Source organism: Lycium barbarum, chromosome 7, assembly GCF_019175385.1.
Source record: "Lycium barbarum isolate Lr01 chromosome 7, ASM1917538v2, whole genome shotgun sequence".
NCBI lineage: Eukaryota > Viridiplantae > Streptophyta > Magnoliopsida > Solanales > Solanaceae > Lycium > Lycium barbarum.
The window spans coordinates 2,382,500-2,395,861 of NC_083343.1; the positions used below are offsets into that span (position 1 = coordinate 2,382,500).

A 13,362-nucleotide genomic window follows, 5' to 3' on the forward strand; every position below is an offset into this window, starting at 1 on the left:
ATGACTGATTCAAAAAACCTGCCGAGAAGTTATGTTGTCCTTGCTGGAGGTGGTGGTGAAGGGAATAGCGATATTCCTAACGCTCTCATTGTTGCCAAATTCTATTTTGATACTAATGTCCTCAATGATCAACCTGTAAGTTATAAAAATTCTTTCTATTCATTTCATGTTACACTGGTTATGGAGATAGTTTTGTACTCCCTCCGTCTCATAATAAGTAGGCATTTGGACATGCGGTTTGAAATCATGGTTTTATGAAACCAGCGTTTGGACATGCATTTCATCAAATGGTTTCAAACCATGATTTTAAAAATTTTAAATATAAAACTCGACTCATAAGTTTATATTTTATAAAAAAAAGACCCAAAAAGACCGATAAATTGATAAATATTTTTAATAATTAATCCTACCAACCATTTACCAAGCTCATTAATTTTCACCAAGCTTTATTTATGTCTACCATGTGGGAGAATTATATTAAAGAGTAGTTACATTACTATTCATGTTAAATTTTCGTTTTTATTGAACTAAAGTTTGATCAATTGATGTTGTATTTTTTAGAAAGGTCTTCTAGTAACGTATTAATTTTTGTTATGAACTATAACTTGGTCATTTGGTAAGATTATATAAGAATTGGGAATGTTTTCATAATTTTCACAACTTGTGGGGTTTTTATGTCTATAAGAGAAAATACAACTTAAGATATCCAAATTACATGTCCAAACATGGTTTCAAATCATGGTTTGAAACCATATCCAAACGGCTCCTAAGTGTCGCCTTAGCCAAAAAAAATTTGTCCCATATAAGTGTCACCTTAGGAAATTAAGACAAAAATTGGCTAGTTTTTTTTCAATTCTACCCTCAGACAATAAAGTAACATCTAAATAATTATTAGAAAAGCCATATAGTAACTTGGTATTATTGGATTACCAATGTCAAAAAGCTTACTTTTCGTGCATGCTCTAATCAAAAGGTAAAGTACTCCCTCCGTCCCATAATAAGTGTCACTTTAGCCAAAAAAAATTGTCCCATAATAAGTGTCACTTTAGCCAAACAAATTTGTCCCATAATAAGTGTCACCTTAGGATACCAATGCATATATTGATTAATTTTTTCTATCTCTGCCCTTGGACAAAAAATGACAAGTTTTTTTATTCAAGGCTAAAATTTGGATTCACAATGTCAAATTTTGGGTTTCACGTGAAAATGAAAGTTTTGGCCTATGGAAGATAGGATTAGGAAGATGCAAAAGAAGTAGTAGTACTCTAAATGATGATGGTTGGATTTCCAATATCAAAATATGAATTACTTGTGCATGCTCTAATTATCAAGAGGAAAAAATGATTTTTTTTTACATAAGGGTAATTTGGTAAACTTTACACTTCATCATTGGTTTCTTAATATGCGTGTTTTTGGCTAAGGTGACACTTATTATGGGACGGAGGGTGTAACATCTAAACGATGATTGGAAAAACCACATCGTAACTTGGTATTGTTGGATTCCCAATGTCAAAAGGTTTACTTTTCGTGCATGTTCTAATTAAAAGGTAAAAGTAATTAATTTTTATTATATAGGGATAATTTGGTAAACTTCGCATTGCATTATTGGTTTCTTAATATGCGTGTTTTGGACTAAGGTGACACTTATTATGGGACGGAGAGAGTAACATCTAAATAATAATTGGAAAAGCCACATAGTAATTAACTTGGTACTATTGGGTTCCAAATGTCAAAAGGCTTATTATTCGTGCATATTCTAATCAAAAGGTAAAAATAATTTATTTTTATTATAAAGGGATAATTTGGTAAACTTCATATTGCATTATTGATTTCGTAATATGCGTGTTTTTGGCGAAGATGACACTTATTATGGGACGGAGGGAGTATTAATTTTCAAGAGATGATCAACTGATTGAAACTAACTTAGCAAAGTATTAGTTTTTGTTCATTTCTAGGATCCAATGGGGACTGACGTATAGTTATATTATGGAATCAATATTATGTGTAAAAAATTCATTAAAATTGTAGTAATAAATATAGTAGATATGTTCATAACTTCAAAAATTTGAGCAGGAATACACTGTGTAGCGGCTGCAGGTTCCCTTGTCATAAAAACAATTCTAAAGATCTTAATATCGAACCCATAAAATTTAAATTCTCGATCCGCCTATGATTATAGTCAACTAATTTCTTGAACTTTTGAACATGCATCATTGTTTGGTTTAGTGATTTATATGAATATTGTTTCCATTTTGTTGTCAATACTTCTCTTTCTTCGATATTTTCATCATAGATTTTTACATCTATATTTATCCAACCTGTTTTGAAAAATATTCATCTATCGGGAACAACCTCCCTACCGTGCAAAGGTAGAGGTAAGGTCTGCCTATACCCCCACTTGTTGTATCACACCGTGCGTGTTGTCTTGTTTCCATTTTGAAACTTTCAAATATGTTTGACGCTATTCTATTTCAGTCAAGCTTCCACAAGAATCACAACTTTCGAGAAACCGAATCAATTAAATATTTTGAAATTTATACTTTTGATTTGATGAATTCTTGATCAATCTAATCTTTCGATCATTAATTTACATCTCCTTCAACAACCACTAGTATGTTATGTGAGTCAAAATGAAGATCTTAAACTTTGTCCTGAGTCAAGCACTGCCATTATAAATTGAATTGGTGGGGTACATGATAAAATCACTTTTGGGCATCAAAATATACTTTGTCCCGGGAAAATTTTTGGCGAAGCCTAAATTTTGCTTGCTGAAGGATTAGAGGGCTTGACTACTATCTTTTTTATAAGAGCCTTAACTAATTAAGTATGGGAAGCATCAACATATCAGTGACCTTTTATGATTGGTCAATTAACTTTAATTCCATTGACATGTATGCTCTTCACTTCTGTTTTTCTTGAAACATTATAAAAACATGATACAGTTACCTCAATTTTTTTTTATAAAAACATGATACATTACATCTCCTTGCATCAGTTTGCTAAAAATATGTGCTTTGTTGAAGGTGGCTAGGTTACTCACTGGTAGTGATCTGCCTTATAGGATGGCAATACACCAGGTGGAGAAGGTCTTCTATGTTCATTGCCAAAAAGGTGCAGGTAAAGTTTGTGCAATGGGATTTGCTTTCAAGGCTTAGAGTACTGTTCATTTTGAGTATTCTCTTCTTTCTTTTCACTCCTCACTTTGTGACTTGTGAGTGATGGCATGGGCTGAGGGGAGCGTAACATCACAAAAGCATACAGTTACCAATAGAACATTTAGTGGCCCATATAGTTAAGGCTGAAGTGATATCACTTGGCAGTACATCCAGGTCAAACCATCTACAACTTTTTGAAATTGATCATTTCTATGATTATTCAATCCTCTATATGGCTAGTTGCTTTAGCGAACTTAGTCCACAGACCACCTGCGGTGTTTAAGCTTCGAACTTTTGCCTGTACTTTCAGCGAGTAGCTTGGGTAAGCATCTAATCAATATGCTTCCTGTGTAGATAGTTTGACTGGGATTTTCAGAGAGATGAAAATCGTTCATTGGGTCTGATATCATCTGAGAGAGTACTTGAGCCATTGCAAGATGTTGGACAACAATTAGCGCTGACTTTTAACAATGAAGGTTCTTTACTTGCTGTCGGCGGTGAGGTAGATATCTTTCCTTATAAACTATTTCAGGCTGAAATGAAAGTATGGTTGTTGCTTTCTATTGAAGGAAAACTGTTCAACAAGAAGGCACTACTGTTTTGTTCATTGTGTATATAATGTTTTAGAAGGCCAGTTTTATAAGATTCCGTTCTTGTATGTTTTATAAGATTACTAGGAGCCCCGTAAGTTTATCTTTAAAATCTTTTTTCTTTACTGTCTGTTTTTGGAGGTCGCCAACATACTCTTAATGTTGAGGAATACAACAGTACCAGTTTCTTTAAAAAAAAAAAAAAAGATTCGGTTCTCGAATGCTATGAGTTAGATTGTCTGTAAAGGAAAAGGAGGAGATAATCTGAGTATGAATTATAGCACCACTAGTTTACATCACTAATTACAGAAAAGAAACAATGGTGGCACACATGTTCTCCCTGCATTAAACTGTAAAGGTTGCAGAAAGTGACCTGATTGAAAAAGGTTGCTGAAAGCGCTCTTTAAAGCGGGTTTGTTTTCCTCTCTGACCTTGTTCTGCCCCCAAGTTATAATTATCTGTACAAGAGAAGGGACTAAACTCAGGATTATAGCCCAATTCTTTGGCATCAATCTTTAAGGGATCAAGACTTCTTCGGTCTTAGTAACGAGTATCTAGTGGCAATGTTTTGACTCACATTCTGGATCCCACGTTGGTACCTTACCTTTAGAAGCCATTTAATTCTTTGTTATAAGAAAGATGTCAGAACAGCTTTTCTTTCAGAAATGATGAACTACTGAAGGGAATTAGTACTCCCTCTATCCCAGTGATACTTTTCGTTTTTCGAGAGTTAATTTGACTAAACTTTGAAGTTAAATTGGATTAGCTTAATTCAATATTTAATATTAAAATTTATATATTTTGAAACTACATGAAAAGTACTATAAGTTGCAACCTAAGTTGCTCAAACTCGGGTGCGGGTAATAGACACGGATGCGGATCCAAGAGTCAGATTCGGCAAAATCTAAATTTTATAATCCGGGGGTACCGATCTGGGTATGGATACGGGTGCTGGGATTCTGCTAAAAAATTTAAAATTATAAAACTACATCTATACAAATATTCTAAATTTTGAGAAATATTCTGTGGAGAACTTACATGTATGTTGTAGAATTCAATTTCACTCTCCAAGATAGGCGTTAAAAAACGTAAATTAATTTTCAAAAAACAACATGCTAATAATTAATTTAGAAATTATCCCTATTTCTATAAGAAAGAAAACACTTATAAATAGCAAATACTGACCAAGAGGAAAAGCTAAAAAGGATTGAAGATATGCCATTTCCCATGTCTTAAATCTATTTTATCTCAACCCTCCATCAAAGTATCCGATTCGGATTGACCGAATGCCGCATCCGCACTCGTGACCCGACACGGGTGCGGCAGCAAAACTGAAGAGTCCGCGCAACTTAGGTTGCAACTTTTCTCATATCAATTTGGTTAAAAACAGTGTTATCAAAAGCGCAAAAAAGCTCTAATGTCAGCTAGGGCTTTAAGCGCAAAGCGCAAATAAAGCACAGGCTTTAATGAAAAAAGGTGCAATGATGCAAAAATACAAATATATATATATATATATATATGTCAGTCCAAGACTAATGATAATAAGCATCACTAACAAATATATGGAAAAAGAAATTGTAAAACACTAGGATGAAATGAAATATTAATTATCTAGTGTCACTTCTTCAAGAGAGGCTCATTGGCAAGGAAAGTATGTCTTAAAGAGCCTTGATGATGACACTGAAGCGCACATAAAGCGAGGTGAAGCGCTCAACATGTTTTGAGCCTCGCTTTAGGGCTTAAGCGCGCCTTTGACAACACTGGTTAAAAAGTACATCTTAAAATGTTGGTCATAATTTATGCAGTTTGAATCCCGGTAAGCGAAAAGTATCACATAAATTGGGACAGAGGGAGTAGCAAAGTAAAAGAAAAACTTTAAACTAGTCTTTTTCCATTTTAAGAATTTTCTTAGTATCTCTTCATAGTGCACAGTTTAAGGAGAAGGCCTTAGATGCTAATAGATAACTAAAGAATGGAATATATTTTTATCAGGAAATATGAACTTCCATGCTAGTCTTTTCCCACCACTGTCTCATTCTACGTTTGCTGCTTCTTTTTGACTCTTTGGAGTGAAAAAAAAAGGCTTTTGGAATTAACAGAAGTTATCAGCCTTTTTGTGAGTGTGACGAAGTTTATACATCATCCATCCATGACTATCTAACTGCCACTAATGTGTTTGCTAATGTGTGGATGGACATTTAAGATCAGCTTCTATTTGATGAAGCATTTAAGATCAGTTTCTTCTAGCTGTAATATGAGCCTGCAGAACAATGATGACCATAATACTCGGTGGTTTTGAGCTGTCTATGGTGCCGTACATTAACGGGTAAAGAGTAGGCTAACCAGGAAATGAATCATTCAATCAGTCAACTACGCTGTGACATACCAAATAGTTGGGGAGGATAATGAGTGAAAAAATTCAAAAGTATAACTTACAAAGCAAATATAGGATTTGTTCTGTTGCTCTAATAAAGAGAAAAAAAGAAGAAAAACTGTTCTAATCCTCTATGCTGAACTTTAAAAACTTGGCTTTGATGGTGTACTTTTAGGTAAAACCATCATACTGAAAGGCTATCATTCATCCTTCCTTTATGTTTTGCCAAGTTTGATTTGGAGAGTATTTATTACATCTAGTTTTGGATTGAGGCATGATTGATTTGTTAGATCAAGGAGGCAGCTTCTGCTTCTTTCTTGCTGTCCTTGTATTAAAAAAAATAATCAAAAAAAAAAAAAAAGAAAGAGAGAGTTAAAAATGGGATTACATCACCTTGTTTGTGCAGGTAAATTATAATTATCTTGATTATTGAATTTTGGTGCAGTACAGGATGGCAAGTTGAGGGTTTACAAGTGGCCTAACATGGAAAATATTCTTGATCAGGATAATGCTCATGCTTCTGTGAAGGATCTAGACTTCAGGTTCATAGTATTGCTTAATTTCAATTTAAGCACTAAAGGCAATGCGTTTATGGTAGAGGGATTTCGACTCAAATGTTTTCGGTTATATATGCAGCCCAGACGGAAAATTTCTTGCATCTGTTGGAAGTGGCCCTTGCCGAATTTGGGATGTCTCAAAATCAAAATCTGTAGCTTCTTTGATGAAGGAAAATGTAAGAATATCTTTGAATGTCTTTTAAATGCTGGAAGATGCTCAGTGTGTTGTGTTCCACTTTTTCCCTACCAAAAGAACAGACCAAAGTGATGTCAAATTCTGATTTCATTGACACTAGACATCCCAAAAAGCTCAGTAGTTTCATTTTTAAATGTTTTGTTTCTCCTGTCTATTGGATTTGTATAAACTGGTTCTCTTTTATACGTGGATTCTTACTTTTTAATAAGATAAGAGTAGTTACATGTGGATTCTTATGTACTCCCAATCTGAGGAAGTTGTGTGGGCATATACCCCAATCTCTCTCTTTGTTGCTTTAGTAATCTGACCTGAAGCATCTTCTCTACCAGGATGAGATTTTTGGCTCTTGTAGATTATGAGAATCGGGTTCTAATACATCATCACAATGCGCAGTGGATATGCTATACTGGAAATTTATCTGAATTACCTATTTTTAAATAGTGCTTCACTTCACTTGGCATGTATGAAGAGTTAACCCTGTATTTTTACATTTGCAAAGATCAAGGTGGAAGCATTTCGAAGTGGACTACTACTACGTGGAAGAGGATAAAATCAAAGCGTGTTGTTCGTGATCCTAAAAATTTGCCATATAGTGTATTTTATTATATATAGTTTAATTAGGTGAGTTCACGGTTCGGTGAAAAACAAATCAAACTGATTAATTAAAACAATCGACACTTTTTTGATTTAGTTTGGTTTGATTTTAAATTTTAAAAGGTTGGTACATATTAGGATCGATCTTTCTTTTCGTTGTTGAATCTCTCTTTGATTAATCAATATGTGATATTCTGAATCCTCATTGGTAATTTTCGCCATAATAAATCAAATATTGGCTACTTCATTTTGTCTGTTTCTTTTCAAGAAACGTTAATAGTGTTAGATGCTGCATTTATTGTTGTAATATGAAATTAATGAACTTCGTTTGTAAATAAGGTGTTATTTACTTTAGAACAAGATTAATAAGTTGATACTGCGAGCTAAAATTACAATAAAGAATAACATTTTTTGGTAGATAATAGATTTTATTATCAAATGGATTTATGTACAGATCGAAAAAGAACAGTTGAGAGTTGAACAAACCGCCCATTCACTTTTGCCTAAAAATCCAAGTTATCCACTTCTGCCAAAAAAAGAAAATCCATGTTTGTAGTCTTATAAACATTTACCTAAATCTTAGTCTCAGCCTTATTCGCGAGCAAATAAAAAATAATAAAGCGACTCGTCTTTATCAGATTACTCATAGAGTTAAAAAAAAACAATTGATGTTCTTTGGTCTTGTCATCAAAATCAGATTAGAAAAAGTAATCTAGCAAAGTAGACTTCAACACTGCAGTGTGATTGTATCTTTGGAAAGAGAGATTCTTATGTAGAGGTGGGAGTTGGAGATTGACTCAAAATTTGAGCATTTGGAAAAAAACAGAAAACTTGATTCGATTTATTAAAATGTCTTGAGGTGTGTGTAAACCATGCAGTAAAAGATCAAATCACTGAACAAAAGAAACCTGCAGAAGTTAGCTAACAAAGCTAACCAATAGGGTGAAAGAGAGAAATTACATGGCAGTAAGAAACCCAAGATATTACCACGTGTAAAAGCTGACACACAACTTAAACATGTCATAATTTTAGTATCACGTGTCCTACAAGTATTTTATACTGCATAAGGACAAAATAGTAAAATACATGTAGAACGCTATAGAGCGGCTAGAGTAATCAGTGGCGGAGCCAGAATTTTAAATAAGGGGTTTTAAAAGTATAAAGAAGTAGACAAACGAAGAAGTCAAGGGGTTCAACATCTACTATATATATATAAAAAATAATTTTCACCTTATATATAAAGTGTTATTTTTTGCCGAAGGGGGTTCGGATGAACCTCCTTGGCCCTTACTAGATCCGCCACTGAGTAACACATGTCTGGCAACCAGTGAGAACCAAAAGTGCAGACTAATTTAACCAAAAGCCCTCCTAAGTAGGACGAGCCAAAGTTCCTCTCCTTCCGGCTTCTATATTAGTAGTAATAATAATTAGTGTGGGTCCACCTGGTAACCTTGGCTTGCAGGTTTACTGGACCCCACCTGTGCTTGTGGGTCGTAGGAGACTGCCTGGTGGATTAGTCGACGTGTGCACAAACTAGCCTGGACACCAACATCAGTAAAAAAAAAAAAAAAATAAGTGGCTGGTTGAGTTTTGATGGAACGTATTATGAAGAGGCTTGCTCTTGTATGATTAGGTCTGTATCATTGAAGAAAGCTACCAAATTTCAGAGTAAAATGTCAAATTGTTAGCTTGTTTCTTAAGAGACATCATGAAATTGTTCCGCGAGACTATGGAATCGATTTCAGGTTCTCCAGCTGATATGTTTAAGAACAACTTGCATTTAGGTTGTAAAAATTTCAGTGGATTTTCCATGAGTTCATATCATGCATGATGATCCGCATGAAACTACCATCATCCTGTCGACATCTTTTAATACTGAATAGTTGAAGTAATAACAATGTTGCATAGAATATGTTCTTGGTAACTTAAAAGCTGCCTGTTTCACTTTCTTTTGCAGAGGAACAATTGAGGGAGATGTTCTGATAGTGTCTTCCAACAATTTTCAAGTGCAAAGTGTGGTAAAGAAAGCTCATCTTGGTCTTGTAACAACATTGAAGTTCTCAGAAGATTCGAGGTCCTAAACGCTTTTCATGCTCCTGTTAGTAATTGTAAAAGCCTGCAGGCAACATAAACAATTCTAATTTTTTTTTTCAGGGCTTTGCTTTCTGCCTCCATGGATTCAAGAGTGAGAGTGACAATTATAAAGGACGAAGAAAAGAAAAGTGGAGAGTATTTAATTTGCATATCAATATCAGGAACATGATGATAGAGACTAGCTAGTTTATGTGGGGTGGTTGCTAGAGGTAGCCAGCCGAGTCCCAAAAAAGAGCCTAACATTTGTAGTTTGTAAGCTTCTATTTACCGTCATGTAAGAAAAAAGGTTGATATTGCTGATGACATGAACTAGTAGGAAACAACTGCAAATATATATGTGTGTTAGAAATAGTCTTTGTTAGCATTTCAGTTGATTTAAGTTTGGTCAATTCATTTGTATCTGCACTAATCTGGATACATTTTGTCTATATATATAGGGCGTTAGGTCTCTTTCTAGTCTTGCCATCAAGTGTCATGCTTTGCGCATGCATAATCGACCATTGTTAAGGTTATTATGTCATTAAACATATTGTTTACATTTGCAGGTCTGAGCTTGTGGATCGTTATACTCGTGCTTTTGATTGCAATTGCTGTATATTATGCAGCAAGCAACGGGATTCTTCCATTGGAGCTAAACTCTTTATTAAAATGATGAGCTTTACCCAAAGTAATGTTATAGGTGAAACGATGTCAGTGACATTTTTGAAGGCTGTCTCTAGAACAATGGGCTTAAAGTTAATAGATCTCTGGTGTTTTTAGTGTGCTTGAAGTGTTAGATACAACTTATGTATATTTTTTTACACACAATCTAGAAATTGGTCTCTTGCTATTGAATTCGAAAGTAATCAATCTCCTTGAAAATTAATTATCCTCAATTAATTAACTATCTCTAAAACAAAGAATTAAGTTTGAACATAGTTATACTTTAAATAATGTATCTAAAGAATATTTTCTTCACAAAATTTAGAAATTGGTCTCTTGCTACTGAATAAGAAAGTATTTGATATTCTTGACAATTGATCAACCTCAATTAACTATATCAAGTTAAAAAAAAAAAAAAAAGTTTGAACATAGTCGTACTTAAAAATTGCCAAATTGGTGTTGATGGAAAAATAATTCCTAATAGTGAAGGCCTATATCCCTTTCGTCTTTTCCGAAAGTAGTTTTTCATTTTTTTTTAAAAAGGGATAAAACGTATCCTCAAGTTCAATATAAAGTCAATATAAAACCTAAACGAGAATATATATAGATTACTTTTAAGAATTGTCTGATAGAAAAATATCTGAAAATCGAAAAAGATGTATGAGCCTAATAAAACTTGGCTTACGAAAATGAAGGAACAAAGAGACTGAAGTAATTAAAAATCACTTTGCAAAGAAAAGATAGGGGGAGATGCCGCTATGTAGTTGTAACAAACCAGTTTACAAACACTTCTTCTATTACTTCCAGTAACATAAAGGGAATTACAATTCAATTCAATATACGTAAACTACTATCAATACCAAAAATGGAATGAAAAGATTGAACTGAAATATGAGAGATAGAGAAGAAGGGGAGATGAGAAGCTCAGACTAAGAAATGAGATAGAGAGAAATCAAACACTTTACTCAACAATACGCATAACCCCTTCAATAGGCCAGTGCCCTTTTTAACGTGCTAACTTTGCTTAACTTGCATCCCAAAGGAAATACATTCGTTGGGATGTAACTTCACCTCAAGCCCAAGTTCATCATTGGCTCATAACAGGGTTCATAACAGTAGTTGCCGGTTCATCTAAATTTCGACAAATAAAATAAATATATGTGCAAAAAATAATTAAGATTACAGCAAATAATTCTGAAACTATAATTTTTAAAAGATTAAACCTATAAATGTTAAATCTTGAATCCCCCTCGAAAGAAAGTCAACATACACTAGAATCAATAATATAAATAAACAAAAAATGGATCCTCTATAATGGTCATACTAAATATTATGTTCCAAGAGAGGCTTGCAAACATGTATAGCTTAATTACTAAAAAAGTCTTTAAAATATCTATAAAATAAATATACATGTTGGTTTGGTTCAATTTTCTCATTCAATATCAAAGTTGTTTTAAGTCAGTTTGATTGATTTTCTATTAAACCCCTAATCGCCACACCATGTTCTTTGCCCCTTTCAAGACCCTCCACCATGCTCGACATTTACACAAATAGCTGGTCGAATTTACTGTTTACTTTTCCTAGCTATACATAAATTATACACTTATCATACATAGTTATACACATATTATACATGAATGACACATACATTACACATTCACCAGCCAACAACAACATACCTAGTGTAATTCCACAGGTGGATCTGGAGAGGGTAGAGTGTACGCAGACCTTACTTCTACCTTTATGGGGTGGAGAGGCCGTTTCTGATACACATCCACCAACCACAGATTAAATCATCATAAACATTTAAATAAGTATTTTCTATTTGAATATATTTAGCTTCGAAATAGGATAAGTTAGCTTTATCTTGTTAGTTATTCAAGAGTTGTATCGTACCACATTTTCCACACCTACTAGTGGGAAATTAAAATGAACGTCATAAATACTAATTGATAAATGGTAGAACTTTGAACCAATAACATCTAAATGTTAAACTGAAGAAGAAAAAAACCTAACGCTCTATATTCAATATTGTAGCATTAATATTCTTGCCATTTAATTGTAAGTTAAAGTTCATTCATCAATCACCAAAGGTTAGTCAAAGATACATTGTAACAGAAAAATAAATAAATCTCAATTCACTCTTTATAAATATCAACCTTCTAAGGGGAAAAATATAAACCAATATTGAGCATCAAATCAACAACACAACACACAAAACATGGCAAGTCTCAATATCATCTCTTCAATTATAGCAATCTTGCTAATTTCTAGTGCAATCCCTTCCCTTTGCAAATCCCATCATGACGAAAAACACCCCAATCCAACAAGTCCACCTTCACAAAAAGAATTAGATGCACGTGAAAAATACATAAATAGTTTGCCAAAAGATTTGATTAAATTTGTAGAGAATTGTACAGAGTATTTGCCTATTAAATGTGGTGAAAAAGTTATAAATGCCATACTTGACAAGGGAAATAATGTTGACAAGAAATGTTGTCATGATCTTGTTGGAATGGGATATAAGTGTACCAAGTCTATAATAAAGGTTTATATTGGATTACCTGAGGTTAAGGATAAGATTAATCCCAAGGTTATCAAGTCCAATGCAAAGAAAGTTTTCAAGAAGTGTGTTAACAGTGATAAGAAGAACAAGAATGATCACTCTGCCCATCCACCTCCAATACTACCATGAATTCAGAATAATAAATATGATCTATTTATATCTTCTTCTTTTTTGCAATATTATAAGTTGAGCTTGCTGAACTCGTCCCAAATATGTATGCCTCGAACTTTGGAAATAAGTTTTTGTTGTTTAATGTGTAATAATTTCATAACGAGTCAAAAAAACTTGTAGTGATGCCATTTGCATGGTGTTGAATTACTCATATAGGAGATTATCTGAAACTTTGAGCACTTAAAAGAAGATCGAAGAAGTACTTATATATGTTAATCATCCGGAATTTACTTGAATAATATTTTTCATTTACGACTAGTTACCTATCAAGAAAGTTACGTTACTCAAGATTATCTGAAATTTCGAACATGTAAAAGAGGATTGAAGAAGAATTTTTGTTGATTGTATGAATTTACTTGGATAATGTTCTTCATCTACAACGAGTTGCATATCGAGAGAATTACTCAATTAGGATTGACGGAC

General features: G+C 33.5%; 1 protein-coding gene and 1 pseudogene across 1 annotated transcript; both read left to right on the top strand.

Annotated features, from left to right (window-relative positions):
• Positions 1–10,212, top strand: LOC132602751 (SEC12-like protein 2; annotated as a pseudogene).
• A 2,211-nt stretch (positions 10,213–12,423) lies between these two features.
• Positions 12,424–12,897, top strand: LOC132602753 (uncharacterized). The gene has a single exon (XM_060315529.1). The coding sequence runs from the start codon at positions 12,424–12,426 to the stop codon at positions 12,895–12,897; it is 474 nt and encodes a 157-aa protein (XP_060171512.1).
• The last annotated feature ends 465 nt before the right edge of the window (positions 12,898–13,362 follow it).